Below are 27,700 nucleotides of genomic sequence, written 5' to 3' on the forward strand. Positions count from 1 at the left end.
ATTTGGTTAATCGGTCCATTGCCCGGCCTAGGAAAGGGATGTCCCTACTTGTGCTTCCGATCGATCGTCTATTCAATCTCTTCCCCTCTCCCTGCTTGATCAAAAGGTGGGTAAGTCCCCAAAGATCCTAAAGCATCAACCTTGTCACTCTTAATTGACCTATCGAAGGAAAAGATCTGGTGGAGAGGCCATAGTCTCTATAGTGGATGATGGATATATTCTTCCATGTCGGATGCGGTGTAGCTGGGGTGGGTGCCCTACTATTCTAAGGGGGTGGTAGGTGGGCAATAGGCCCCTCAAATAGTAGCAGGTCCGCAACACTTTTGTGCTACTGAGCAACACTTTTATGCTTCAAATCGGGCGATCCGCAGTAGGCCCCTACTATGTCGAAGGGCTGCTGATCAGCACTTTTGTGCTGCCCCTCGACATTCTAGAGAAAGGTAGATTATTGTGACCCAACATCAATTCTCCCAGGCCTCTTCTCGATTATATACGTAACATGCCTGCTTCAGTTTGGATGGTATTAGTATATAGACAGATGGTGGTAAAAGCCAAGGGATGTGGTGCACTGGCAATATTCCTTCCTTCGAAAGATAGCTGGATCCAAGCATGTGATTTCTCCATTTCCCACCCCAACTCTGAAGATGAGAAAGGACTCGACTTAGCTCACCCCAAGTGGACTGATCTGATTGGAGAGGGACTTAGCTTGACTTACAGAGGTGGAGAGGAGTTCGTGTGTTCGCTGGACTACTTGCTCTGCTCTGGGAGGGAAACAGTTGGTATGAAGTATCTAGACAGAAGTTCGGATTGAATTGAGTGACTCCTTGAAGATAGAAGTTCGGAAGGAAACTTGAAGTTGAGCAACCGAGAAGCAGTTACCGCTAGCGGTCTCCATCCCTAGCTAGAAATTCTCATTATTGAACCAACCCCTACTATTCTATGGGCAAAAAGAAATAAATCGATTCATTCGTAGGGTCCATAGAATTATAGGGCGAGCTCGATTCTAGATCAATTTTAGTGCAAGTTGATCCTAATTAGAATAGTAGGGCACTAATTGAATTAGAATAGTAGGGTACTAATTAATCTACCATCAAATGTCGAGGGCTTTCTTGCCCCCTACTATTCTAAAGGGCTAGCATATTCTAGCAAGCTAATTAATTATGCATTAATTGACCGCTAGCCCTTGCTGAATAGTAGGGCTCTAGAATAAGAAGCCTGCTAGTAAAATACTTCTAGAATCGAGTGAGCCCCTACTATTCTAGGGCACATAGTTGGGGTCGAGGACATCCAACCGACTGCCTGTGGAGTGAGGGTGGGTTACTCTAGTAGGCTGATTAATAGGGGTGGGCCCCTACTATTCTATGGCATCAGAGGATGAAGGGCATCTAGCCAGTTTTGATCATGGCTCCATTCTGCCCTTCTTTTATATAATTGTGAGAGGGGAAGATCTCCACTATCTTATAATAGGAATAAGAGTTGGTGATGTCAAGCCTACCGAAGGGTAGAAAAAAAATAGGTTGCTTGAAAACAATAATGAAAAGGAAGGGCCAAAGGGAGTGAGATTTGGAATCAGATGAAAGGAGAGGAGAGCAAACAACAGGAGTCATTTTCCCCCCTAGAGTGGTTGATTATCCTCGGGGGTGGGGCTCATCGATAGTTGTTTCATTCAGGATCAAGTCTCCACCAGGAACAAAGCAGCAAAGACCAATGGCGGTTAGGTAAGAAAGAAAGCTTGACTAAAGGGGGAGAGAATGGATGTTTGAATGATGAGTCCCTTTGATCATCATTGGTTATCCAGTCAGAGATTGGCTAGACCTAGAGATATAGGTGAAGAAGTAGTTTGGGAAATTGATCTTTACTTTTATCCCTCTGAAACATCTGGCCATAGCAACCCCCATAGATGGGGGCAAGGGGGACTCATTAGGGATGAAGAGTGGTTCTTCAAATCAATGCCTTCATCTATAGAGTGGGAACTAGGAGTCATGCAAGCTGATGTTGCTAATCCATATTAAATGAAATGATGGTAGCTCGCTAAGGAACCCCTCCTCTACTCTAGCTCCAATGTAGACTGGTTCATTTCCACTCCTTTTGCTTTGACTTGTCCCTTCTCGGGTAGTTGGCCCATAGAATAGTAGGGGCCCGAGGTTCTCTGTCTCCTCAAATTGCCCTTTAGAGTTATGGTTCGTCATTATGTTGTGGAAATGCAGCTGATGCCAGGCTGAACCCCTTGGAAAGGAAAGCATGGCTCCACATTGAATATGGATTAACGAACCACTAAACCCTAAAGTTGCCCCCTACAATTCTATGGGGAATGCAAGACAATTTCTCATAATTGCAGAAGTCATTCTTGTTATGGAATCGAATCCCTTAGAATAGTAGGGGCCCGAGGAGAAATAGGATGGGTGGGAACAAAGGCCCAAAACTTATAGAACTATACCGACTACCTATAGAATGGTAGGGGCCCAACTATAGTTCCCACCGATTAGTACTGTCAATTAATAAACCTGCTAGAATAATGAATCAGTCAATTAATCTGCTCATAACAACTAATGATTCCCTCTAGTCAAGCCCCTTATTAATCAGTCAATTAATTCTAATGGCCTCAGTTCATAACTATACCCTACTTGCTAGCCCTAATTAATTAGCTCGCTTTCCCTTACTCTAGCAAGTTAATTAATCTTAAGGGGCTAGCCCAGTTCATTAATGCACCCTTCAAATAGTAGGGGGCTAGAATCAAGGGGAAATTATCCGTTGGGAAGCAGGGTGTTCATGAACTACTTTACTATTATAGCCGGGACACCTACCTAAATTAATGATTCTTGCTAAAAGAATCCCGCTAGCCCTACTATTCTAAGGGGCGAATAAGCATTTAATCTACTGACTACCAAGAAAGGGCAGCAGGGTGGGAACATAAAGGGCCTCCTGACGTTCCTAATTAATCAGTACCATAGAATTGTAGGACGAGCCATTCATTAATTAACCTGCCCTGCTAGAATAAGTGGGAAGGGGAATTATAGTTGCCTGGGTATGCATGCAGGGTGTGAAACTATAGTTGCTTATTCTAGCTTATTCTAGCGCCCCCCCCCCCCCAAGATATAGTTCTATGGTTCACTTTCTCGCAAGTTTATTAATGAACATAGTAATTTACTGATTAATTCTCTTACTCTAGCAGGTTAATTAATTCTGGGTGGGAATCATATCATAGGGTTCCCAGTTGGAGATTGGATGGGCTTATGTATGACTATCTATCTAGTTGGGAAGTGGGGAACCGATCTAGGGGAAGTGAAAGAAAGGGAAGAGGCTTGCTTGCTTTAATATGTCCAACTATTCCACCGAGCAGTCCAAAACATGAGATCCTTGCTCTTTGTCTTCTCGCCCTCTCAGGTGCACGCGATAAAAAGTAGTCTATACCAAATTAGTATCCCACCTCTCCAATTCCTGCCTCTCACACCTCTCTCTCTGGCGATGCCATACCCGGAACTCTTCTGCTCATTGGTTGAGTGGATTCTGGGTGGGGGGGCCACTACTATTCTATGGTAGTGGGTGGGTGGGAAGCAATAGTGGTCGAGTCGGCCTCCCCAACACAAAATATGAGTCTTTCATCTACTACTGCTGCAAGTACCCATCCCACGCACCAACTTCTTCTCATTCCTACCTTGCCCCATCTCCAGCGGTCACCAGGTAATCCGAATGAGTCAATGATCTGAAAAGTGGTCCATCCTACACCATAAACCTATATCTAGCTACTGATGGAGGGGATTTTCGTGCACCCGAGAATGAGATTCCCAACTAGAGTTCCCTAGTTAATCTACCTCTGCCTAATTAATAAACCTGCTAGAATCAAGAACTATGCGGGTTGGGTGGGAAACTCGAGTTGGGAAGCAGGGTGACCCCCTACGAGAATATACCTCTTGGAGGGCAGCTGGCAGGAGGAGGCTATGGAGCCCCTACCATTCTATAGGTAGTCAGTAGATCCCTACTATTCTAAAGGGGTGGGGACTGGGTGGGAGGAGATAGATGGGAGGGAGTTTTTTTTCCTTTCATGTAGTGTAGTTTTTGATCTAACTAGAAATGCCAATGCCTACTGCCCTATACTCTATATAGAACTCATCAGATGGATATGGATCCCCGGGCCCATATACGAAAGAGAAGGGGAGAAATCTATAGCTATAGTTTCCCCAGATACAGATAGGGCCCCAACCCATATGAGTGGGTAGTGGGTGGGCAGGGGGTACCCTACGTATAGAATCTTTTCATCTTGATGGACTCTGGATAGTCGCCCCATAACTGTAACTATCGATCAAGTACCCCAAGGGGGTGAAATGTCCTCATCCTATCACGGTGGGTGGCGGCTATTCTAGTTGGCAATGGGAGAGGCCCCCTCAGATATTGATATTGGGCCAACCATATATATATCATATATATATAGCCACCCATGAAGACCAGTGAATAGAGTAGTAGCGGCTGTGGGGAAGACATAGGGCCAGACGACTGGGCTGTGAGCGGAGAGCGAAAGGCCGATCAATCCTGGATGAAGTTAGTACATCCACTCATTAAACATCCATCTCCTTGGACAATTCTTCTTCCAACTACTCCGATTTAGTTCTTATATAAATTCACAGGCCCTCTTCCTTCGATGCCATATGAATAGTAGGGGCTTTACTGGTGGGCCCCTACTATTCTATGCTGGAGGATATAGTTGGCATCTTCCAACATCCATTATCTACGTAATATGATGTGAATCCTAGTTGGTTCTGAGCGGCTACTATAATGGATGCCACCTATCAATGGTTATCAATGACTAGATCATCAATTAAATGATAGATGTATTATAGACGTGATACAACTGAATCAACATCGACATAAGATTGATACATCGAAGAAAGATTCCTACCCCGGGCTAGCCCCTTAGAATAGTAGGGCGAGACTAGCAACTATAATTGTTGTTATTCCCCGACCGAGTCTATGGGTGATTCTAGCAACTATCGAGTGCAAGTTATTAATGCCCTACTATTCTATAGGCATTAATTGACTACTCGCCCTACCATAAAATGTTGTTAGGTTGAGTCGGCTGGGGGGAGGGCTAGCATATTCTAGCAACTAGAATTGTTCTTCTAGTAACTAGAATTAGTTACTCTAGCCCCCTACTATTCTATGGGCTCCCTAACTGAGTCTATGGCAGGAGGGCCCCAACCGAGTCTATGGTAGTTCTTTTCTTAAGCAGGTGTGATGTGAAAGGAGGCAGGGAGATGCGACATGGAAGAAGGCGATTAGTATCTCGCTTGGGGTTGGTAGCTATGCGACCAGTGTTGGATCGATCGGCATCGAATGGGACTAGATATAGATCTGCTCCACTCTTGGCCTTGGATCTCCAATGAATGGAACTGGAGAATCTACTACATGGTGAACTTGATCTGCATCTAATCTATATATGATATGATGTTGAACGGTGGTTCACCCTAAATAAATGATAGGCAGAACCGTGCGAAGCGAACCTGGGGCTGTACTTGGTGATGCGTGCTATTACCCATAGCCCATGCCTATGTGTTCCCTAGTTCCTATGGCTCCCAAACCACGACTGAAAATTCACTGGTTCGAGTCAATCAGCTCAGGCAACTGGGACAACTATCCCTTTATCACCTGATGCTCCTGCCTTTGTATCGGGGAGAACTGATTCAAAATCAATTAGTTCAAAGCCAAGTGCACTTCTCTACCATCCCATGATCTGCTCCTGGCCGATCTGACCCTGGAGCTGGGGTGGGTGGGAATAGTAACTCTAGGTGCATGGCTCAGATGGGGAGTGGCCACGCATTCTACTGTCACTGGTAAATCGTGCCTTGGTCAACTCGATCAACCAAATCAAATGCAACTGCTGCTATTGGCACTCCATAGGAGGGATGGTGGCATGGTTATAAGAGGTAGCAGATAGAGTTATGGGTTCTGGCAAACATGGCTCCAAGAAAGAGAACTAAATCAAGATCTTCTGCGCCCCGGTATTCAGTTCCAAGTACAGATTTCTAGGCAAAGACCAGGCCACTGGGATTGATAAGCAACTGGATCATCAATCGGTTCTGCTAGGGTAAGAAGCATGATAAATCTGGTGTGGGATAATGGTCCACCTTAGGGAAGTGTGGGATCCATCAATGAATGAAGCATCAACCCCTAAGGAATGGGTATGGGGAATGGGGAAGAAGAGATGGGATCAAACTATTATTCGATGCAACTGTGGGGGACCCGATAATGGGCTCGATCTATCAGCTACTGATCCACCTATCTATCTATAGTGAGCAAACTGCCTATCTATAGTGGGGGCTACCAGATAGATAGAAATCGATGATGAGATGAACCAATCAATGAGCTGAGAAATCGAGGGTGAGTAAGGCTTGTCTGGAATGCTTTGACATAGAAGCACAATCGAGAGAAAGGAGGGCTTTTAGACTAATTAATCCCCTATTGGTTGCGATCCATGCCAAACCTAAAATGTGAGATGGATGGGTGGGAGGGAGATATAGTTAGCGAGACAGAACGTATGTTTTATAAGCTTGACTGAAGGGGGAGGGCTTCAATACACCACCCAATCTTTAGTGCTGTCGCATTAGTGTCGGTGGAGAGGCAAAGGTGAAGCGGGGTGGGCCCCTACTATTCTATGGCAGAGGATGGTGATTGCAGTAGGTTGGTTGAGATGGGTCCTTGTTCATGGTAGTGGTTAGTCAATTGGTCCTCATGATGGGTCTATCTAGTGGTTGGTCTACTCACCATAGATATAGATGGGGTTGGTGGTATGACAATCGAGAGAAAAGAGGGCATGGTTGGTTGTTCTTGTGGTTGGTCTACTCACCATAGATATAGATAGGGGTCCCGATAGATATAGATAGGGCCTTTGTTTCTCGCTCTAATGGTTGGAGTTGGTGGTTGCTAACTCTACATACAGAGTGGTATTTAGGAGAAATTCGCAGTTGTTGCAATCATTAACCATAGGGCAGTTTATCTACCATTTGCGAGGAGGACAAAGGTTCAAAGAGAGGGAGTGACCTACATAACAAGAATGATAGGTGATAGGCAATTGTTGGACCTTGACATTGAATAGATTCTATACGTAACATGCCCACCCACCCTACCACCCGGGGGCATATTAAGTAGAGAATAGAAAGGCAACTATAGCTAGTCCCAACCCCCCTGGCCTGACCTACCAATTAATTCACCCACCCCCCCTCGATTCTAGCTCTTATTGATGCGGGCTGATTCATTTTTGACTATTTGAATTAACCCTACCCCTGGCTAAGAAGCCATAGGGCCTGAGAACTGGGGTGGGTTGGGAACAAAGGGCAACCTCTAGCAGGTTGATGCCATGGTAGTGGGTGGGAATCATAGGGTTCCCTGCCCGTAGGGGCCCTCATGCACACCCGGGGGTTTTCACGCCTAGAACCCCCTACTATTTTAACATGTTCAGCAGTTGAGGTAGATTAGTTGTTATTGTGGGGGGCAACTATTAGCATCCTCAAGCACCCTATAGTTCCCCCCCACCCAACAATAGTTGATTCCAATGCAAGGTGGGATTTTGGCTGATCAATGCCCCACCGCCCGCCATTAGGAGTTGGGGCTGGTGGCCAATCTGGTGGCCCGGTGGTCCAGTGCCTAAGCATCAATGCCCGGTCAAGCATCATAGTCTAGTCAGTCGGGCCCATACCCAGATGCAGTCAGTCATATCAGGAAGATCGGAAACTACCTAGCTATAGCTATTCTAACAGCGGAGGTGGGGGGGGGGGATCCGGATTTTTATTTGCGGCATTAGGATTGCCTCCGGTGTTAGCAGGTGGACTAAGGGCTTGCTAAGGAAGGGTATTATAGAGTGGTATACTGGAGGGCTAATGGGCGAGCTTATGAGCTTGGGTTTTATTGTAAATGTAAGGCCCCCCTTTCTATAGTTGCAAAAGGAGCTAATAATGAAATTTCTAGTCATAATATGAATTTCTCATTGTGGTCATTTTACCTAATATCTAGTCTGTCTGAATTGAGGTAGGAACTATGGTAGAGAACTTCCTAAAAGCACCAGCCGCCCCCTCGGGAGGTAGAATAGAACCATACTAGAAGCCGAGCATGTTACCTATAGAATATAGATTAAATGTCAAAGAAACCGGCAACATTATTCTGATGAAGCTTTTGTAGGGTGCCCCCCTTACCCCCCTCGACATTATGTTGTAGGGCAGCCAGTGGAATATGTCTCTCAAATTTAGAGATGGCCATAGAATGTCGAGGGGGAGCATATGAAGAGACGAATCTTTAGCTTCATTGAGATGGCCCATATAATGTCGATGGGAGATCGAGAGACGGCCATAGAATGTCGAGGGGGAGATCGAGAAACAGCCCATAGAATGTCAAGGGGGCTAGCATTGAGACGGATAAGAGACGACCCATATAATTGGGTGGGATCTTGATCTTAGGCCCATAGAATGTCGAGGGGGATAGTGTTAAGACGGCCATAGAATGTCGAGGGGGTGTCATCCGTCTCTTGAATTGGGTTATTACAAGGTATGCCAGACCATTGGGGCGCAGAGGGTAACTAAACTGTAGTTCATCTTGACAGATTGAGAATGATGAGGAAAACTAGGCATGGATTGGGTTTGGGCTCGGCGGCCTTGCTCACCTTTGGGTCACTTTTCTTTTCACTTGGACATAGCATCAGGGACTCGAGTGTTTACTGGTATAGTCAATATTGAATCGCCCCATGCCAAGACCCCCATGTGCTGATTGAAGGACATAAAGATCCTTCCTAGATCAAAGTGTTAAGATATCACCCGCTAATGTAAAGGAGTGAGGTGGTAGCTGTAAGATGCCTCACTCTTTGTGAGATGGAAAAGGACAGACTGCTAGTGCTTATGCCAGGTAAACTTAATCGACTGAAAATGCAACTTAGTAAATTGGTCAACTATAGATAGTAGAGGGGAGGCAGGGTGTTTAAACAGTAACTACTGGGTATCGATATCGATATTAAACTACAACCTTCCTTCCTTCCTATAGTTGTGCTTCTGGTGAATCAACTGCTGTAGTTAGCTCCTATTGCCAAAGAAGTTTATGCTTTTACTACTGCTGCATGCTCTGCTTCAGGGCCCGACAACCGCCTATGTTCCTATCTTTGGGTCAACTGGGTCTGGGACAGGGATTGGATATGAAACTAGTTCGGATGCTGGCATACTTTATACACTGATCCCCTAGTATGGCTATCAAAATGGTCATCACTGCCACAGGTTCAACTATAGGAATGGTCCCCTATGATTTGACTAGCAAAGCCCACCTCAACTAATGATACTCGGCACCACTATGGGCAGGAAGTCATCCAAGGACCTTTTATCGAATATGGAGTATACCCCTATGCTGCAAGGAGCCAGTTTAAACCCGAGGGACTCATGTGGTACATAGGCACATCCGTTCTAGGGCTTCCTCTATCCTAAGGCTGGATTCCTCTGGTTGTTCAGGGTAGGTTAATTGGGGTGCTTCGGGGTTCTAAGTATGTGTTGCAGTATTTGGATAATACAAGTGTTCTCCGAGATCGCACTCAGGTGTCAGCACAAAAGCACCACCAGTGGAGCCTGAGGCCCATGTATCTAGGCCCTTCATTGCATTACCCCTCTCCCAGAGCTAGATGTCAGAGACCAAAGATGTCTAATCAAAGCTAATCATAATGAGATGCCTCTATCTCGGGCCTCTTCTAGCGTAACTAACAATTCGATCCGAGGAAACTCAACTTATGTTTAGTTCCTCTAGTCCTTCCTAGAGCATAAGTAACTATTTGATCAGGGGCTGATAGATCAGTGGCTGAGATGATCATCCTAAAGGCTGAGACGAAAATAGTTGTCATACTGAGCTGGGGCAACTAGAGTTACTCAAGGGTAAGGCTTCGCCCTGGGCTCGTGGGAAAGGGGAGAGGCTCGGGTTCACCCCTTCTATTGGGGCTTACCTAAGCTGGCCTCTAAAACCAATTAAAGAGTCCACCAGCATATGATGACTGAGTAAAAGCAACAGCAGAGGTATCATTTGAAGCAGGTGGCATCAACAACTGTTAGTAGGGCATTTTGATAGCCATAGCCTCATCCATTTCCAGTCCCATTCATTGGAGATCTCATGCCAGGGGGATCCCATGCCAGTTCACCAAGTGGTTGCATTTGATCCAGATCCAGAGAAACTATAGTTGATTCACCACCTAAACCTAATCAATTGAGAAAAAACTATCTCCCTATGCCATAGAATAGTGGGGGTTGGCCCGACAAACCGAAAATTACGCCTGTAAAAGGGAAGACCAATAGGCCCAATAGGCAGTAAGCCTAGTCAATCTAAATTGGTAATCTTAATAAGGTCCTATTAAGGGTGTATTATCTCATAATAATGAGATCCGCATCAATTGGTGTGCCTCTTGAAAGATCAATTACAGGCGAAAGATCCAACCCAACCAACCGGGCACATCCCAAACCAATCGATCTTGGCTCTTTATCGGGGTACATGCCTATGATAGGTGCATCATATAGTTAAGGAATTTAGCCCTAGCATTTAGGTTAAGGGATGTACATCTATACTAGTAGGAAAAGGTAATAAAGGAAGCTAGGGTGTAGGCACCATAAACAAAGATGAAGGCACCAGTGTCACCTTCACCTGGTTCCATGCATAGAGGTAGGCACAAGTGACTCAGATCCGGATCAATATTGAGAAACATAGTCCATGACATCCCTTCCTATTCCAGATCAATTGATCCCAGTTGCTATAGTTCCAATTTATCCAGTTTTTTACCCCAACATCATTAGTGCCAGTCCCAGATCCCATTCGTGTAGAACTATAGTGTGCCATCTCGGGAACTAGAGCTTCTTCGACACCTTCATCAAAGGCAGGAGTTGAAGAGTCTATGATTCAAAATCTCGCTTCCCTTCGCTCTGTTTCAGTCTTAGAGCTCATATAAGTTGATCCCATAGTAAAACTTGCAGAGCTAGTAGCCTGGGTTGTTTAAGATCCTCCGGTCCCGGAGCCTATTGACCGAGTTTACCCCTTTGTTACTATCTTGCCTAACATCCCTACTACCAATTTGATAGCTAGTTATTTACCTATAACTAGCACCATTCCACCCAGGATCCCTCCCCATTCCGACATAGGCTATTGCTTCTAGGGATGATGCAGAAACAATAGAGGTAGAGACAGTTGAATCAGCCCAATGAGGAAGAGGAAGGCCGCCCAAAGCATCGAGTTGATTCAGATTCAGTTATAGATTCATAGCGAGCGCATGCAGCCCAGTTGACCGAGTTAAATAAAAAAGAATCCAAGTTGGCATCCGAGTCAATTCAAGTACCAGTAGAGACCGTTGATCCACCAGTGGCAGGAGCAATTGATCGGATTGATTTGGTTGTTAATCCACCAACAATAGAAGTGGAGGTAGCCACCTATTAGTTGCGAAGGCAGCAGAGGTAGGACTACTACCTCGCCTAGTTCCAGGTTCCTTCCTCGGCTAGCACCCATGTCCCTATATTCATATATGTATCCAAGAGAGGTGTTCCAATGCTCATGTTTAGGTGCAATGGAGGCAATACCCAATCTGGCTCACTAGAAAATCAATAAAAGAGGTGTGTCCCACTGCGATGGATGGAGTAAAAGGTAGAATGTAGGGTGATTAAACAACTATCTCCTCCTTATTCTAGCAGGCTAATTAATTAAGCCCCACCCCTAATTAATTAGCCTGCTAGAGTTCTCGATTCTATATGTAACATGCCAAAAAACTATCATCCGGGTGGGTGGGAACTATAGGGATATTCAACCACCCACAATAACTATTCCCTCCCAGTAAACCTTCATTAATTAACATGCTAGAGTATGGTCTTCAGCTTCAAAAGACCATTCCCCCCTTTATCTGCAACAAAGAGATTGACTATCTCTTTAAAAGGTACCTCCTACGATATCAATGAAGGAAGGAAAATCTTATCATAAAAAGGAAGGGCGGAAAGGGGCAATCAATTTCCTACCTAAAGAAACAATTGGTCCTAATGCTTAGCCTACTTAGTGTCTCCAAACTCATGTTCTATATAATGACGTAGTGTCTTAAAACTCATATTCTATAGACTGAAGCCTTGACAAATGGTTTCAAAAAACTCAACAATGTAGTAATAGTAGGACGGAACACTTTTGAACGTAGACATGCCAAGCTATAAATGGTTGTTTTAATTAAACTAGTAAATGAAGTGCACATAGACAGAACACTAAAAAGGTCTATCGAGGGTGGCGGTGGGGCACGCTTGTTTATGGCAATTCACCGCTAGATTCTGTACGTAACATTCCCCCCTACCCTACTATCATTCAGGCTATCACGATTGGGAAGCCCCTACTATTATATTATTGTTGCGCTGGCTAGAATGGTAGGGGGATCATGGAGAACTTTCTAGTTGTGGGAGGCCCCTACTATTCGATTTCACCTCATTCGAGAAAGGAAGTATTAGATTAGCACTCACTCATAGCAGGAGTATTAACAATAGACCCTTGGTGAACAAGCAGCGCCTATTGGAAGAATACTTTTATCCACAAGCCCGAGGGGAAGCATAATAGCCTTCACTCTAGGCTTCGATCGATCATTCCTTCGACCCCAAAGGATTCAGTATGGTGTCAAGAGTCCTCTCTCCACAGCAAGTTTGGATCAATTAGTGGACAAATATTATGTATGATTCTTTCCAATACAGTAGGCAAGGTTCAACCGTGATAGGGGATGAAACGCAACGAAGAAGAATGCTGAACTGCTCATTCTCTGGGGGCTTTTCACCATATGATTCCTTCGGATACAGTAGGCCTGCACCTGCACGAACTAAACTAGAGAGGTTCATTCTCTGTGATCGCACCATATGATTATTTTTGGTAGGCACAATGGACCCTCGCTCTAGTGAGATGATATGCCGGTGTGGTTGGATCATGCTCAACAGCTATCTATACAGACTTGGAGCACATCTAAATGGGAAAGGAGGTCAAGAGTAGCACCTTCATGAGTAGGAGAGTGACAGAAAGGAAGAGGGCTCACTTAAGATAGAGAGAGCGCTCGACCGAGAGGGCTTAAATGTTTAAGCACTCGTGTGCGAGCTAAAATTGAGGGAATGAAACAAAAAAAAGACTTGACCTATATTAATATCCCCACCCCAATACCTTTAAAGGGAATTCATTTAGGCAAACCAATAGGGATAGGGCCTTTAGGCACTGATAGGGGGAGGTTGGGGAAGAACGCCCCTTTGGTCGAAGGAGTTTTGTTTTCATTGGATAAGATGGATAGCTATTCTCCCCGAGTTTGGCCATGAAGTAAAGTTAGTTCCGCACTAACATTCGAAAATGGAGGCCTACATTTCAAATAATTCCCTACGAAACAACAACATTTGCTATGGTTGCGCTCATGGCACTTCCTCTCCCTAAAGATTAGTTGTTCGCTCCAGCGTTCACTGCAACCGTTACTATACCTACATTCCTTAGGGGTTGACTTGCTGGAATATCCCATCTACTGCTAGGTGATGCTAGAATATCAATGGATGAGAGACCTAGTTTTACCCTCATCCTTCTCCGAATGGAGTTCTACCTCACTTTTTTTTCCCGAGTCTTTTTTTACCCACTCAGAATGGGTAGAGTAGTTTGTTCCCTTCTTCTATTTTCACTTCCCGAACCAACAAGATGATCTGAGTTGCATGGACCCTCAGACGTTGCCTTCCATTCCATTCTTTTGCATATTACAGATTTCACCCTTGTATTCTATCAAAATTCTAAACCCACACCGGCGTTCTACATTATAGTAAAGAAAGCCCAGAATAATGAGTGGAATTCACCGAGCACTGGCAATAACCTGCAAACTACAAGCTCTTGTGTCTAGCATGATTAGATACGAAATATGGATAGATTTATTTCTGGGCACATTTATAAGTACCATTTGATTTCTCAATCAACTACAACCAGAAGATATCTAAAGATCGCCCGACAGGGGTGAGAGCCAAGACCTCTGATTTTGGTTTAGCCGAGATCTAGAAAAAGTTTCTCTTTAGAGTGAGAGCGTTTACAAGACCATTAAGGTATGAAATAGCTGCCTAGAAATGTGTCGATCGAGATCTATCAATTGATAGGGGAAAATAACATTTCGACAGGTTAGTGCTTTCATGACATACACCTATTGGGAGTTCTATATATAGAGAGGGCATTTTATGTTGAGATTTGGAAAAAGCTGATTGCCTTACTATTGCTTTAGGGGCCATAAAGACATAATCGATTCGACCAACATAGAGAGAGGTAAACTTTGAACCTTTAAATGCGCCATGGGGAAGAAGTGGTTTTAGTCGTGCTCTACCTTTATGCTCATTACTTAACTCTATAATTGGACTACCTCCCTTTCTAAAACTTTTGGCAATCACCTGGAACACTTTCTTTGATCGACTTTCAATGGAAGGGGCATAATATATGCCGAGTCTTCTTTCTACAAGAGAAGACTTAGAACCTGTATTCCTTTTCAATAATAACCTATCCCCAGTAGAGAAGAGAAGGTTTTTCAAAGTAAGTGCAAAATAGCTGCTTTAATTAGCCCCGCTTCTCGCCTGAAGAAGAATTCTAGAGGAGGCTCACCCAGATAGCACTTCTAGCCCTTGGGTATAGTAGTGGCAATCATATTCCATGCAACTTAATGTATTGGGTAGGCCCCCTATAATCTAATACTATGCTTGTCTTGCCATCATAGTGGTAGTAGTGCTAGCCGTAGTGGTGTGTGATGCGGAAGGGTGAGAAGCCTTCCCGCCCTGGCTCAGTATGGGTGGTGGCGTACTACTTACGATAGTATAGGTGGTTATGCTAAGGGAGCCCTCCTTATAATATAGATAGATAGATAGATAGATGGATAGATATAAGTTGTGGGCTGATTCGTGTATCGGTAGTTTACCTAGTCACAATATTAATTCCTTCCTGTTGCTTGCCTACGATCAGGATGCTCCACTACTATCATGCGTAGTTCGCTCGAGATTGAATTCCATCCATATTCCATGGAGGGAGGGGGTCGGATCTGGCGCTGCATGCAGGTAGGGTGGGGTACACCCTTTCGTCAATACACAAGTCACGGGGAAATTCTAATCAAGTTGTTCCTCGTAAAGGCCTCCCTGGCTTGGAAGTAGAGATCTCACCAACTATCAGCACTTATACATCTCGCCAACTATATAATCCCTCTTCAGTAGAGCATATGATAAATCCAAAGTAGAACATAGGAAATCGGAAGTAGAGTCTATTATTTCCCCTGGAAGTAGAGCATATGACTCTAAGCTGCTAGATCCTTGGCCCTAGAAGTAGAGCATAGGAAATCCGGGATGAATAGATACGTGTGGATATTTGGTATAGATAGATACTGGTATGGATAGATAAATATATACCATACTACCATAATAACCATCCGAGAAATGCCACACATCTGCCTCCTCACATCGACCTCTATGGGGCCCCTACTATTTGGCTACCTACAATTCTATGGGGGGTCACTTGAATAGTAACTCTAATTGGAGGGGGGTGGGCATGTGTAATATAGAATCGAGATGCGGTCAACTATCGGGTGGGAGGGATAAGAAGTTGAGAGTTACTTTATAATAGGGGTCTTGCATATCTGACTTGCTTAGTGACCTACCCCTCTCCCCTTCCTAACCCGGCCCTTCGACATAGTAGGGGGGGGGGGTGGGACTAGCTATTGAATAATAGAATAATAGGGCTCGATTCTATATGTAACATGCCAACACCATAATCTACCTCTAATTCATTAGCCTGCTAGAGTAACTCACCCTGAGGTGGCTTTCTCACTATTATAGAGAGGTGGGGGGCTGGTTGTATCACGTATAGAATAGAAGAGAACCACCTTCCCCCCACCCCCCCTCTATAGAATTCCCCCCCACTTGGTAGCCCTACTCTCCGTACTCTATAATGGTGGGGGGCTGGGGCACCTATAGATAGTAGGGCATGACATCTATAGGGCAGAAGGGAAGGAGGGATCTGATCCAACAACAAGAATTTTGAATGGGGGATCTCACAGAGGTAGGTAGGGCTCATTAGCCCTAACTCTCTATAGTGGGGGGATGGCTTATTGGGAATGAGATTCTTCATTCCTTTCCAACAATTCATTTCCTATGCCTGGGCACCCCCATAGTAGGGGCTTTCCATCCAGTGGTCAAGCCCATCAATCATTAGAACCGATTCACTCCACTAACTAGACTAGGTGAGGTGGCCCATCGATGTATCAATCGATAAATAATTTGGGTGGGTGGGAACTATAGGCTAATCCGCAACTAAACTATAGTTCACCTCTGGCAATATTGGCAAGGAAGGGGCCTTCAACTATCTCCTCCCGGGGGTTCGCCCAACAACTGTCCTCCAAAGGAAGGGGTGGGGGGTTCTACTAGTGAGCTAATTATTTTAGAATAGTAGGGGCCCTACCTTCCTCCAATTCTATACAGGGGGCCCCCCAAGAAATCTGACATTGGGGGTGTTGGCATGAGCCTGCATCTTTCCTACATTGGGTGGGTGGGAGGTATAGGCCGCATTCATTGGATCATAATTGGATGTCGTTGTTCATCATAAGGGCCCATCTTTATTTATGTTCCTTTACTCTATTGGTCGTAGGGGAATATCTTTATTGGTCTTGGTCGGGGCATCCATATCTCCATCGAATAGAAATTCCCTCTCATCCTTGGTTATTCTAGCAGGCTAATTAATAAGGGCGGTCGAATAGAAATGCCCTGAACTGGATAGCTAGGAATTGAAGATAGACTACTCCGCTCGCTCCATTGTGCTTGGGGAATAGCTATGGATAATCTTTAACCAACTTTCTCCATTATGTGTGAACCTCGACTCTTGAACCCCACAAACTCTTGAACCAACCTACTAAAGGTCCCCGGGTCAATAGACTAATGGTGTCGATGAAGCCGGGGGCAGTTGGAGAATAATGGATAGTGAGATGCCCCCCTTCAATATATCTTTAGGCGCTCGATGAACTGATGGCCCATGCGATTTAAGATTGAAGAGATCCCCACCTCACTTACCTAATGGTAAGCTTAGTGGGGGCCTGGGGTGGTAGTCAAAAGGGAATAGTAGTTAAGGGGGGGATGACCGGGGAACTTGTTGATTGGATCTTGATGCGCTGATCGGTGAAGACCTAGATGTTAAGGGGTGCTATATGATCGATGCTAGATGATTGGGGCCCGGGCCTACCTCCTATCGTATCTAGTGGGAGTGAGGTGGGGTGAATCTGTCTGTTATTTTGTTCACCCACTTCTCCTCGGTGCACAATGAAGATAGGCGGGTGGGTGGGAATTTTAGAACTATATTAGTAGCCGAGTGGGAGGGCCCCTACAATTCTATGGCCCTACTATTGTAATGGGCTAGGTGGGTGGTGAGTAAGAAGCTAAAGGAGAGGTAGAGCCAAGAGAAACATTCCTTCTAAGGTTCCATTGTCCATAACATCCCTTGCCAATTCCATCCATAGTCAATAGCATCCCCTCCAAATTGAAACCCCACTATGGCATAGGCGGTATCGTAAGTAGAAGTAGATATGCCTTGGCTAAGCTATTTGTCTAGTCTACCTATCTCCTTGTTGTCAGTCTCTGTCGAGGGAATGCTAGAGTGATGGGCTATAACGCATAGACGATAGACAACCGGAGAGACGAGCACCAATGATAGATGAACATAAAGATGGATGGGTCGGGCACACCCCTAAGGTGATGCAGAGGGCCAAACAAGGAAGAATTGTTCCAATGGCATTCATTCAGATGCACCCTGACCATGCTGGAGATATTGCAGCTTCCCCCACAAATGAACATTAAGAAGGCTATGAGTAGGGGGCTGTTGTTATACCCAGTAGGGCATTACCCACCGAGACTCATGCCATTAGCATGATCGCAGATTGGTTTGTATAATCGGAGAAGGGAACATCAGAACTCCTCTTAGGCCAAGGCTAGGCTCCATCCTTTATGATGGATGAGGCATGGGTAAGGGTACTATTGCCAATCCAATGAATTCTATGAGAGATGCCCACAACTCGACATCCCCCCCCATCCCAAGTTTGAGTAGCAGCAACTAGTATTACTGAGGAGATTGGAAGGATCCTTTTACAAGGGGTTTTGTTGGGAGGGGAACGAAAAAATATAAATGGTTGTTTTAACTCTGTGGGACATGGAGGAGGGGACAGAGAGATGGATATAACCACTTCAAAGCGTGCCCAGTCTGAGATGGGGGATCTCGAAGGGTTCAATAGGGAGCGTAATTCTTTCAACTCCGATCGATCCTTACTCTAGCAGGCTGATTAATTAAGTGGCGGGGCCCAAGACTTGGTTGATTCTGATATTAATTGCATTGGAACCATACATCTGGATGGGGAAAGCAGGCCTCCAACACAGTATTTCATAAGGAATGAGATCTAGGTTGGGTGGGAATAAGAAGCGGGGGCCTACTCCCCCCCACTCCAACTGGATAAAATAACATGAGGCCAACCTCTTCTCATTCCTTATTACACCCCCAAACATCCTATTCATTTCCAACTATAGTTCCACTGTTCTCGCTCGATATATGAATAAGCCTATTCCTCCCTCACTCCTCCCCCAGATCAATGGGGTTCAATGTGGTCGTAGGAAATGACTGGGATTGGGCCATTGATGGACTAGTTGATAGGGGCCCCTGGCTCAATTAGTGATTGAAAAGATTGGTTGCTCTGGGATCTGTCCGCTACTTCTCAAGATTGACCTGTAATAATGCCGACCATGAGCTTCTTATTCCCACCCAACCCAAACTTCTCCAACTGAGTGCGTTTGTTGGGAGATAACACTGCTACCTATTGGAAGTAATATATCTCATTAAGGATGATAACTACCCATTCATAGGGTGGGTGGGAGGCCCCTACTATTAGGCTAGGGGGTCCAAATCCCCAATAATATATTTGAGGGGCCAATCTATTCCTTCTGGACTGTGAACCACAGCGTGAGCCGGGAACGGGGCCGCACGGCGTGGGTGGGAGGCCCTTCCTCCAATCCCTGATTGGCCTTTCAAAGTCACTGCTCCACCACTCCTATCAAGGAACGGCGCGCTTCACATCACATCACAACTTTGGATAGATGGAGGGAATAGCATCTGCACGAGGCGACGCTAGGGTCGGTCAAAGGAATTATGTCAAGGAAGAAGGTGCGTGATACTAGCCGAGGATTATCCTCATGAACCAAACATGTGATCAGTGAGAGCGCCCCAGTATGCAAGCCAATTAGGAAGAACCCATCCTTGAAGTTAGTTTCAAAGCTTGAGAATGAGGAGATGAACCACCTCATTTTGGTGCTAGATGGAGATGGGGGGGAGATGACAACGTCGGTTAGAGTTCTGGCCAGGATCAAGAGCAGGGGGTTCCCATGGGTAGAACCCCGTGGCTAGTATGGGGTGTAGCTGAAATGGGAATGGGCGATCTCTAGCTTGCCTGTAATCAATTTCGTATGCCTTGCTTGAGTAGTTCTCCATATGCAGCAATGGCCATGGGGATCCGGAGGGTGGGCACTCTTTTTAGCCTTGATCAAAAGAGTTCTTTTCAGCTATCTTTCCCATAAATCTCCCTCAACTATACTTAGTGAGGTGTCAGTGGAGAAGCTAGAATTGATGACTAGCCCTAGGTCCATTAGATCTTCTTTCTATGGCTGCTGTAGCATAAGCCCTTGTGCTTGTATCCTACGGTGTGGGGTCCCGAATAGGCGAGTATGCTAGCCTTATTACTACTATTGGATGTTTGAGATCTCGAGCTGGGTGCTGCCCTATCTGTTGCGAGAAGTCCCCACCCATACTTTCCATGGTGGGTGCCAAGGGTGGGTGGGAGGAGGTAGGTGCACCAGCTGTGCTCCTGGTAGATAGAACTTAATCAGTCTAGGTCCTTCATAAAAGAACAGCCCCTACTATTCTAAAGGGCTAGCGGGCTGATGCCATTTACTGGGTGCTTATGATTTGTCCACTGATTCATTGCCTATTCCCATACACCGTTGCAATTAGATAAAAGAAGGGGCCCCTTTGAATCCACCTGTACCCCACCATAGAGTTCTAGAGGCCCACCTCCATCACCTCCACAAGTGGTATATGATTCGCCCAATAGTGTGAGTGATCGGTCTAGGTGAGCTATTGATGCATGGCCCTTGGCCAGAGCAGGAGCCTCACCCTTGCCCCACACTAGATCTCCTTCAACCATATGAACTAAGTCAACTAGGTAAACTCCATTGACTGATACTGGAACATAAGAACTTACTCATATGCTATCTCCATTCCCATTGCTACCCATACCATTTCCATCTATAACAAAAACCCCCTGCTATGAGTGGATAGGGGGGCTATATGGTGCAAAGGTGACAATCCTTAGCCACAAGTGCACCTTAGAAACCAATTGAATTGAATCTAAGAGCTACCCACACTCACTTCTATTTATGCACTACCTTGGATGGACATAGAGATGTTAACACGCTTAGTTAATCACATGGTGTGCTATCCCTGCTTTTATCGTATGTCATTGCCTCAATATATAGAGGGGGGGCCGGCCGGCCACTAAACATGAAGAGATGCTATGCACTTTGGATCCATATCTAGGCTAGGTGGTAGTAGGGAATGTGAGTGATACCTCTGCTCCTACCTCTCTGCTCCCATCTATGTCCACGCCGTTCCTTTGCTTGATCAACTGCAGAGTCCCATTTTTTATCGACCACAATAGAATAGTAGGGCCACTCGATCGATTGCATATGGGAGATGATCTGGTTCATCGAGGCACCCTCGAGTACTTTAGCTCTGCTACCTCTACTTATGATGCTCTCATTGATGATGATGGTAAAGGGACTCGATCTGGGACTACCCATGCTATAGTGATCAAGGTTGATTCAACTATATAAAGAAGGGCGGTTAGATTTATATTCAGCACATCATCTGATTAAGATGGTAACACCTGGGAAGAACCATGCATAATTGTGGGTACCACTACTCATGCCATGGAAGAACCGGTGCCCTTAAAAAACTCTGCCACTTGTTCCGCTAGATGGGTTCCTCCCTTCCAAGGCTATATGCTAAACCAACCCTGGCCCCATTAGAATAGTAGGGGCTCTGCTTCCAGTTCTCAGTCAAAAGAGTCAATGACTGGATCCTTTGAAACTGGGACTATACCATGGAATATGGGATTGCGAGTGACTCCACATCTGGATTTAGAACATCAATGGGTTATGGCTCCAGCTTGGCCCCCACCGCTAATGATGGGTCTCGATCCACATGTGATGGGCCTGGAACTCGAACTAGGACGATAAGGAACTAGCTCTGCTCATGCCGGTGAAGCCCTACACACAACTATTTATTTACCTTGACCATCAACATCTAAGATATTATCTCCCCAAGCTCGACATTGTGTAAAAATGTCGAATAGTCATTCACCCATCTAACAACTATTGTCTGCACTAGCCAATTCCATCACTATAGAACTATTGTTGGATATGCCGCAGGTATACTGCTAATGGAATTGCCAGTGGACCTGTATCCTTTCAAACTGTAAGGTATGGATTTGGATCTGCTCTATCTCCTCCCACCAACCCCTGTATATGGAATATGATCTGATAAAGCTGGGACTTCGACTGGATCATCAAATTCTGGGTCAATAACTACTACTTCAATGAGCTATCGATCCGAAACAACCCTACTATTCTAAAGGGGTAGCTTTGCTTATGGATAAACTCAATCAACTGGCTCTTAAACCTCTATTGGCTCTGCTGACTAGGATCTATAGATAACCCAGGCAGACCCATCATGCTATTGTATTTAATGGAAATGTACACCCTTAGGAGTAGCCCTTAAAAACCATGCCAGTATCGATCTAAATATGCTGAATCTACTCCTAGCACTGAATCCACACCTGGAATAGGGTCTGGAACTGGTAGGGATGCTGTGGACTCTCAATCCAAAGGAACTAGAGTGACCCCTTTGACAACTAGGATACATCCGACTGACGGGGAATGGTGTTGCCCATAGGCAGGCTACTAACCGGCAACTCCCGGGCAGGCTTAGAACCGATCACATAGCCAAATCACATTACTGGCGATACCCAACCAATAAATCACACAAGTTGGAGTTCCCTAGGGCCCTACCTCTATCCTTAGGGGGTGCTGACAGGCGTGAACGTTGACTGCGATGCATTAACAACAATAACTTTTATACCAGCCGCTAGCAATCTGAAGTCACCCTACTATATTAGTTCAGGGAGCCCGAATTCGACTAATAGGCAGAAGGTAAAATTAATCATTGCTAACATATGAGGGAAGTAACACTCTTGTTTTCTGGATAGAGGCTTCTTAGCTAGAGTTCCCCCTTCAGTCCCTAGCAGGGCTTAGGGGAGAGTCAACTCTGCTGGGCACTCCGAACCAACGCTACCAACCGAGAAAAGGAGCCCACACAACATTAGTAGTGGCTTGGTTTCACTAAACCAAATTGACGGCACAACAGACAAGGGATATCACCCTGCGTAACAAGTCATTATTCGCAACTTTCACATCTATAGTTGATTGGGGCCTATAATCCCCAGAACGTGTGTGGGGATGGGTGGGGGGTTATACCAGGTGGGTGGGAATCAACTATAGCCTCCCACCCACCCCTTCCTGGGCCCCTTCGTAGCAGATATATCGATACCCTCCCCCCTACTATGTCAAAGGGCTAGCCCCCTACTATCTAAAGGGCTAGTAGGCATCATTAATTACTCCTCAAATTAACCCCCCCCCACCTAATTCGGCTAGGCCCTGCTAGATTTGAGCCCTTCCCTGCCCAATTCGGCTGGGGGTAGGGGGGTCTCGACCATAGAATAGTAGGGGCGTGTGTGGGCCCCCTTAATTAATGTATGCCTACTAGAATAATTGAATAGTAGGGCCCTGCCAATTCTATGGGGGCATAACCAGGGGAGGTAGCTTGATTGTAGGGGACTCACCCACCCAATACAATTCTATGGAGGGGGCCCACACTCCATAGAATTGTAGGGCCTATAAAATAGTAGGGAGCCCGCTATAATAATTCATTAATGCATCAGTTTGTTATATTTCCAATGCAGCAGATGTTGATTGAGTAGGGGTTACGCTCTGAATCAGTAGGTGTTGGATGTATTGGCTTTTTGCACCTCCCCCCACCCCTTAATAGTTAGCTAGTTAGTAGTTATAGTAAGGCAGCTGAGTATGATTACATGCCGCACTATCTCTAGTTGTTCCTGGCACGTTCTCGATAACATGAAAATGATGGCTTGGCTCTAGGCCCCCCGGGGCAATGGCCGATACTGATACTTATTTATTTGACCTCTGGCGGTATTCCTGAAAAGGAGTGGTGGAGTACACATGCAGGAACGAATGGACACTAAGGGTATTATCTATCACAAGCCTACCGACTCAAAATGAAACTTATGAAGCTTTGGCCCCTCCTCTAGATAGGCCTGCTGAGATCCCAAGTCTCCAAGTGGGCCCTCTTAGCCACCCGCAACCCTTTCTTCTTGGGGAATCCTACTCTTGTGCATGCATGTTGACTTGCAGCTCAGTGGTCCACTAGGTTTTTGTCTCCTTCCAGTTCTGAGTGTCTTCTTGGATAGTTATAGTGGCCCATAGGTGTAGGATGTACCTTGTGGGTGCGGAATGACTTGGACATAGTCCTTTTAGATAGTGGCCGTTTAGTCCATGGTCCATTGGATGTTCGGTGCAAGGCCAAAAATTGGAACGCACTGCCACCCACGTTCCCGTCCTTTTCTTTAGGCCCTGTCCCTCAGTGTGGTCAGTACTGAATACTATCAGGCAAGTGGCAAAGATTACACCTGTTAACTGATTGCATTCACCAGGGCCTCTTTCCGCTTCCCTTTTCTGCTCACTCGTGCATGAATCGCCAAAGGTTTCGAGAGTCGACTGAGCATCTCAGCCATTGGTGGGAATTTCGCCCGCATCCAATCCCCAATTCTTGTTCACCCCAACCCTTCTTTTTTATTGTGGGTGTCTCGTACGATCATGTTGGGAGAGCAACAGTCGCTTTGTCATAGTACTTATGGGCTAACGGGTCACACTTTGGCCAAGTATCCTACGGAAAGACTCCCGAAAGCTAGAGCGATTAAAGGAATGGCCATAGGAATGGGTGCATCATGACATCGTAAGATGTCTTGCCCGAATGGATTAGTTGGTGCTAGAAATGTCAAAGAAAGCAAATGGAAAGAGTAGTGAGAAGTGGAAAAGATAGGGACACTTCCTAACCAGAAAGCGAAGTTCCCACTGATGGTATATTTGGTGTAAGCGAGCTCCGAGATCACATCTTTGGAATAAAATCCAGTTAGAAAAGGAAATCCAATTGGGGATGGGCTGCCTATGAGCATCATGGCATAGGTCAAGGGTAACGAGGAAGCAAGCCCCCCCATCTTGCGCATATCTTGCTCATCTAACATGGCATGAATCACCAAACTTGCACTCGAGGATGGTAATGCCTTGGAAAACGTGTGATTCATTAAGTGAAAGATGCTAACCGAATAGTTGGGAATGCCGCAAGCAAAGATCATATACCCTAATTGACTGTGGGTTGAATAAGCTATGACCCTCTTCAGATCATTCTGTAATATTCTAGTGGTTTCCATGGAGGATGATGTCATAGCCCCTACAAAAGCAATCGTAGATAACATCGTGGGTGGGTATTCAAATGGAGGGGAGCACCATGCTATCATGGAAACACCTGTTGTTGCCGTAGTAGCTGCATGAATCAAAGCAGATACTGGAGTGGGACCCTCCATCGCATCGGGTAACCGAGTATGCAATCCTATCTGTGCAGATTTTCCAACAGCACCAATAGAGAGTGAGATACTAATCACAGTTATGGCATGAAATCTCACATTGTAGAAGATGAAAGAATTGTGGGGTTCGGAAAAGGCACTAGCATGAGCAAAAATGGTCGAGGAGTCTGTTGGGAGTATTTAAAATTGAGGCAAAGTTTGTAGGCCTATTTCAAAATTTTGCTCAGTATGATAGAAAGGCACCTAAATAAGTCAGTTTGAATGGCTTAGTTTGCGAGAGGGCAAAGTAGAGCCGGTTGATTTTCAGAGGGTAAGGCTCGGGATTCATGCCCCACACCTTTCATTTGGCCTATTCGGTGATGTGCAACTTTCAGAATTCAATTTGGAGAAGTTTATGAGGTACCCGTTTTGAGGAGTGAGCTGGAAGTGCATTTTAGGCACAAATGCAGATTTTATTGAGTAGCCTACTTTGAGCGATTACATCTTTTGCCCTGTTGATCGTCATGAAGAAATTCAAAGTGGATTCAATTCTATGTATAAATGTGAGTGAGCTCGCAAATTTTCAAGTCTTAACGAATCCATTTGCTCAGTTTTTGAAGCTGATTCCGTTTGCAGTTTCTATGTTTTGGTAAGTCCCTGTTTCGACAGCTAGTTGGAGCCCTGTTTCGCATAAGTGTAAAAGTTGCTTCAGTAAGCGTCATGCCATAATGTTTGTTCCGGGCTGATGTTGGTATAAATGATGAGCTACGTTTCAAATTTCAAGGCTCTACCAATCCGTTTGATCAGTTTTCAAAAGAGCTCATTTTGCCATCATTTTCAGTGACCCGCACTCCAGTGTTAGATCAGTTAATGTTGCCATTTTTGTGTGCATGCCATTTGCATCCTATCAGTCTGGTGATCGAATTGAGAATTCAAAGATTTAATATGTACTTAAAGGTACCTATGTTTCAAATTTGAGGACCTACGGAGGTCGTTTGATATTTTTGAGAAAGGCATCATGTGTTGCCAGGACATTGACTTCATCAGGTCCGCAGTGTCGACAAAGCCAGTTGACCGTTTTCGGAAATTAATATCTCTTCGCTCGGGACTCATCTTGAGAAACCATTTGGTAGATGTCATCCTTGTATATCAAAGTACATGCCTGTCAGACAGTGATCTCCAGAAAGGTGTTTTGACCACATTGAAAATTACGTCTTCGCGATTAAATGCGAAAATTGTGGCGTAATTGCCTGAAGGTTGTGAAATGCAGATTAATGATCCGAAAATGATGCCGATTGTTTCCAAAGGTTTTGGATATGGGGTAAAACCATTTGTGGGATCAAATTGTAGACATGTAATGATTCCTGCAGGAAAAAATTCCACCTATTCCATAAGGTCCCTGGCTTATAAGGATGGATTCTTTGGAAAATCTCTAATTCTCAGACCTTTTCAACAGAAAAGGAATGTGAGAACAGGTGCTTATAGATGTGCCACTTCTGAAGAAACATATGAGGAGAAGCAGTTAACTGAAGAAGATGCTAGGGAAAGGATGAGTAAGACTTTGGAGGCAATGAAATCAAATTTCAATTCAATAAGAACAAGAAGATCAAGCCCAGCACTACTAGATTGAGTTGAGGTTGTGTACTATGGAAGCCCTGTCAGCCTCAAGAGTCTTGCACAAGTTAGTGTGACAGAAGGAAATTCTCTTTTGATTCAGCCATTTGATAAGTCTAGTGTAAAGCCTATTGAAAAAGCCATTAGCAAGTCTAATCTGCGTTTAACTCCAAGCAGTGATGGAAATATAATTCGATTAAATATTCCACAGCTAACAGCTGAAAGAAGAAAGGATGTTGCTGTGAAGATCCTCATAGATCAAGATTTGTATGAAGAGAAACTTAAGGAGTTCTTGAGAGAGGTTGCAATCATGATACGTTTGCGACATCCAAATGTTGTCCTTTTCATGGGTGTTGTAACAAAGCGTCCCGACTTGTCAATTGTGACTGAATATTTACCAAGGGGAAGCTTGTATCATCTTATTCATAGAGCAGGACAAAGGGAGTTACTGGATGAAAGGCGACGATTGCGAATGGCACTAGATGTGGCCAAGGGAATAAACTATTTACATCGGTATGACCCTCCTATTATTCATCGAGATCTGAAGTCTCCTAATTTATTGGTTGACAAGACATGGAAAGTGAAGGTTTGTGATTTTGGTTTATCACGATTCAAGGCAAATACATTCATCTCTTCCAAATCTGCAGCAGGAACGCCTGAATGGATGGCTCCTGAAGTGCTTCGTGATGAACCATCCAATGAGAAATCTAATGTCTATAGTTTTGGTGTAATTCTTTGGGAACTTGTCACTATGCAGCAACTGTGGAGTGGCTTAAGTCCAGCTCAGGTTGTTGGAGTTGTTGGTTTTCAAAACAGGAGGCTTGCAATTCCACCAGATATACACCCTGAAATAGCTTCCTTAATTGAGGCTTGCTGGGCCAATGACCCAAGACAGCGACCGAGTGTTTCAAATATTATGGATTCTTTAACAGCATTGCTAAAGCCTTCAGCCGCACAACCTGTTCATGGTGGGAAGTCATAACTTTCTTCAAAGGCGTGCATATAAAGGGCAGCGTTGAGGTTTTGGGGAACCAAACAAATGCAAATTAATTACTAGCATCCTCTCCTCCCTCATGGTGTTGGAAAGGCATTGAAGTAATGGCAATCTGCCATAAACCCCAGCATTCTCCCCCATGTGAAATCTCTGGTAGCAGCTATAGTAGTTAAAGAATTTCTCAAACAAATTCAATGATCAACAAATCCATTATTCCCTCTCACGTGGTAGGGTAAAGGATTAAAACTCTTGCATCAGATGTTTCAAGCGAAAGAAAAATGATAAAAACGCCATTAAGTTGCAGAGAAAGCTTCAAAAAGACA

The 27,700-nt window shown here is 45.0% G+C and overlaps 1 protein-coding gene across 1 annotated transcript; it reads left to right on the top strand.

Moving 5' to 3' along the window:
- The first annotated feature begins 499 nt into the window (after positions 1-499).
- LOC131875946 (serine/threonine-protein kinase CTR1-like) lies at positions 500-27,389 on the top strand. The gene is made up of 3 exons (XM_059220685.1): positions 500-779; positions 26,140-26,336; positions 26,487-27,389. Exons 1-3 carry the CDS (start codon positions 500-502, stop codon positions 27,363-27,365), a joined length of 1,356 nt encoding a protein of 451 aa, XP_059076668.1. The 3' UTR covers positions 27,366-27,389.
- Positions 27,390-27,700: the final 311 nt, after the last annotated feature.

Source organism: Cryptomeria japonica, chromosome 5, assembly GCF_030272615.1.
Source record: "Cryptomeria japonica chromosome 5, Sugi_1.0, whole genome shotgun sequence".
NCBI classification, from domain to species: domain Eukaryota; kingdom Viridiplantae; phylum Streptophyta; class Pinopsida; order Cupressales; family Cupressaceae; genus Cryptomeria; species Cryptomeria japonica.

Excerpts from the sequence above, each read along its gene's own strand:
- LOC131875946 (XM_059220685.1), top strand. The coding sequence starts at position 500 with ATGCCTGCTTCAGTTTGGATGGTATTAGTATATAGACAGATGGTGGTA. Across the intron at positions 780-26,139 it reads CTCTGGGAGGGAAACAGTTG|GAAAAAATTCCACCTATTCC; the intron begins GTATGAAGTATC and ends TGATTCCTGCAG. Across the intron at positions 26,337-26,486 it reads GGATGAGTAAGACTTTGGAG|CCATTTGATAAGTCTAGTGT; the intron begins GCAATGAAATCA and ends CTTTTGATTCAG.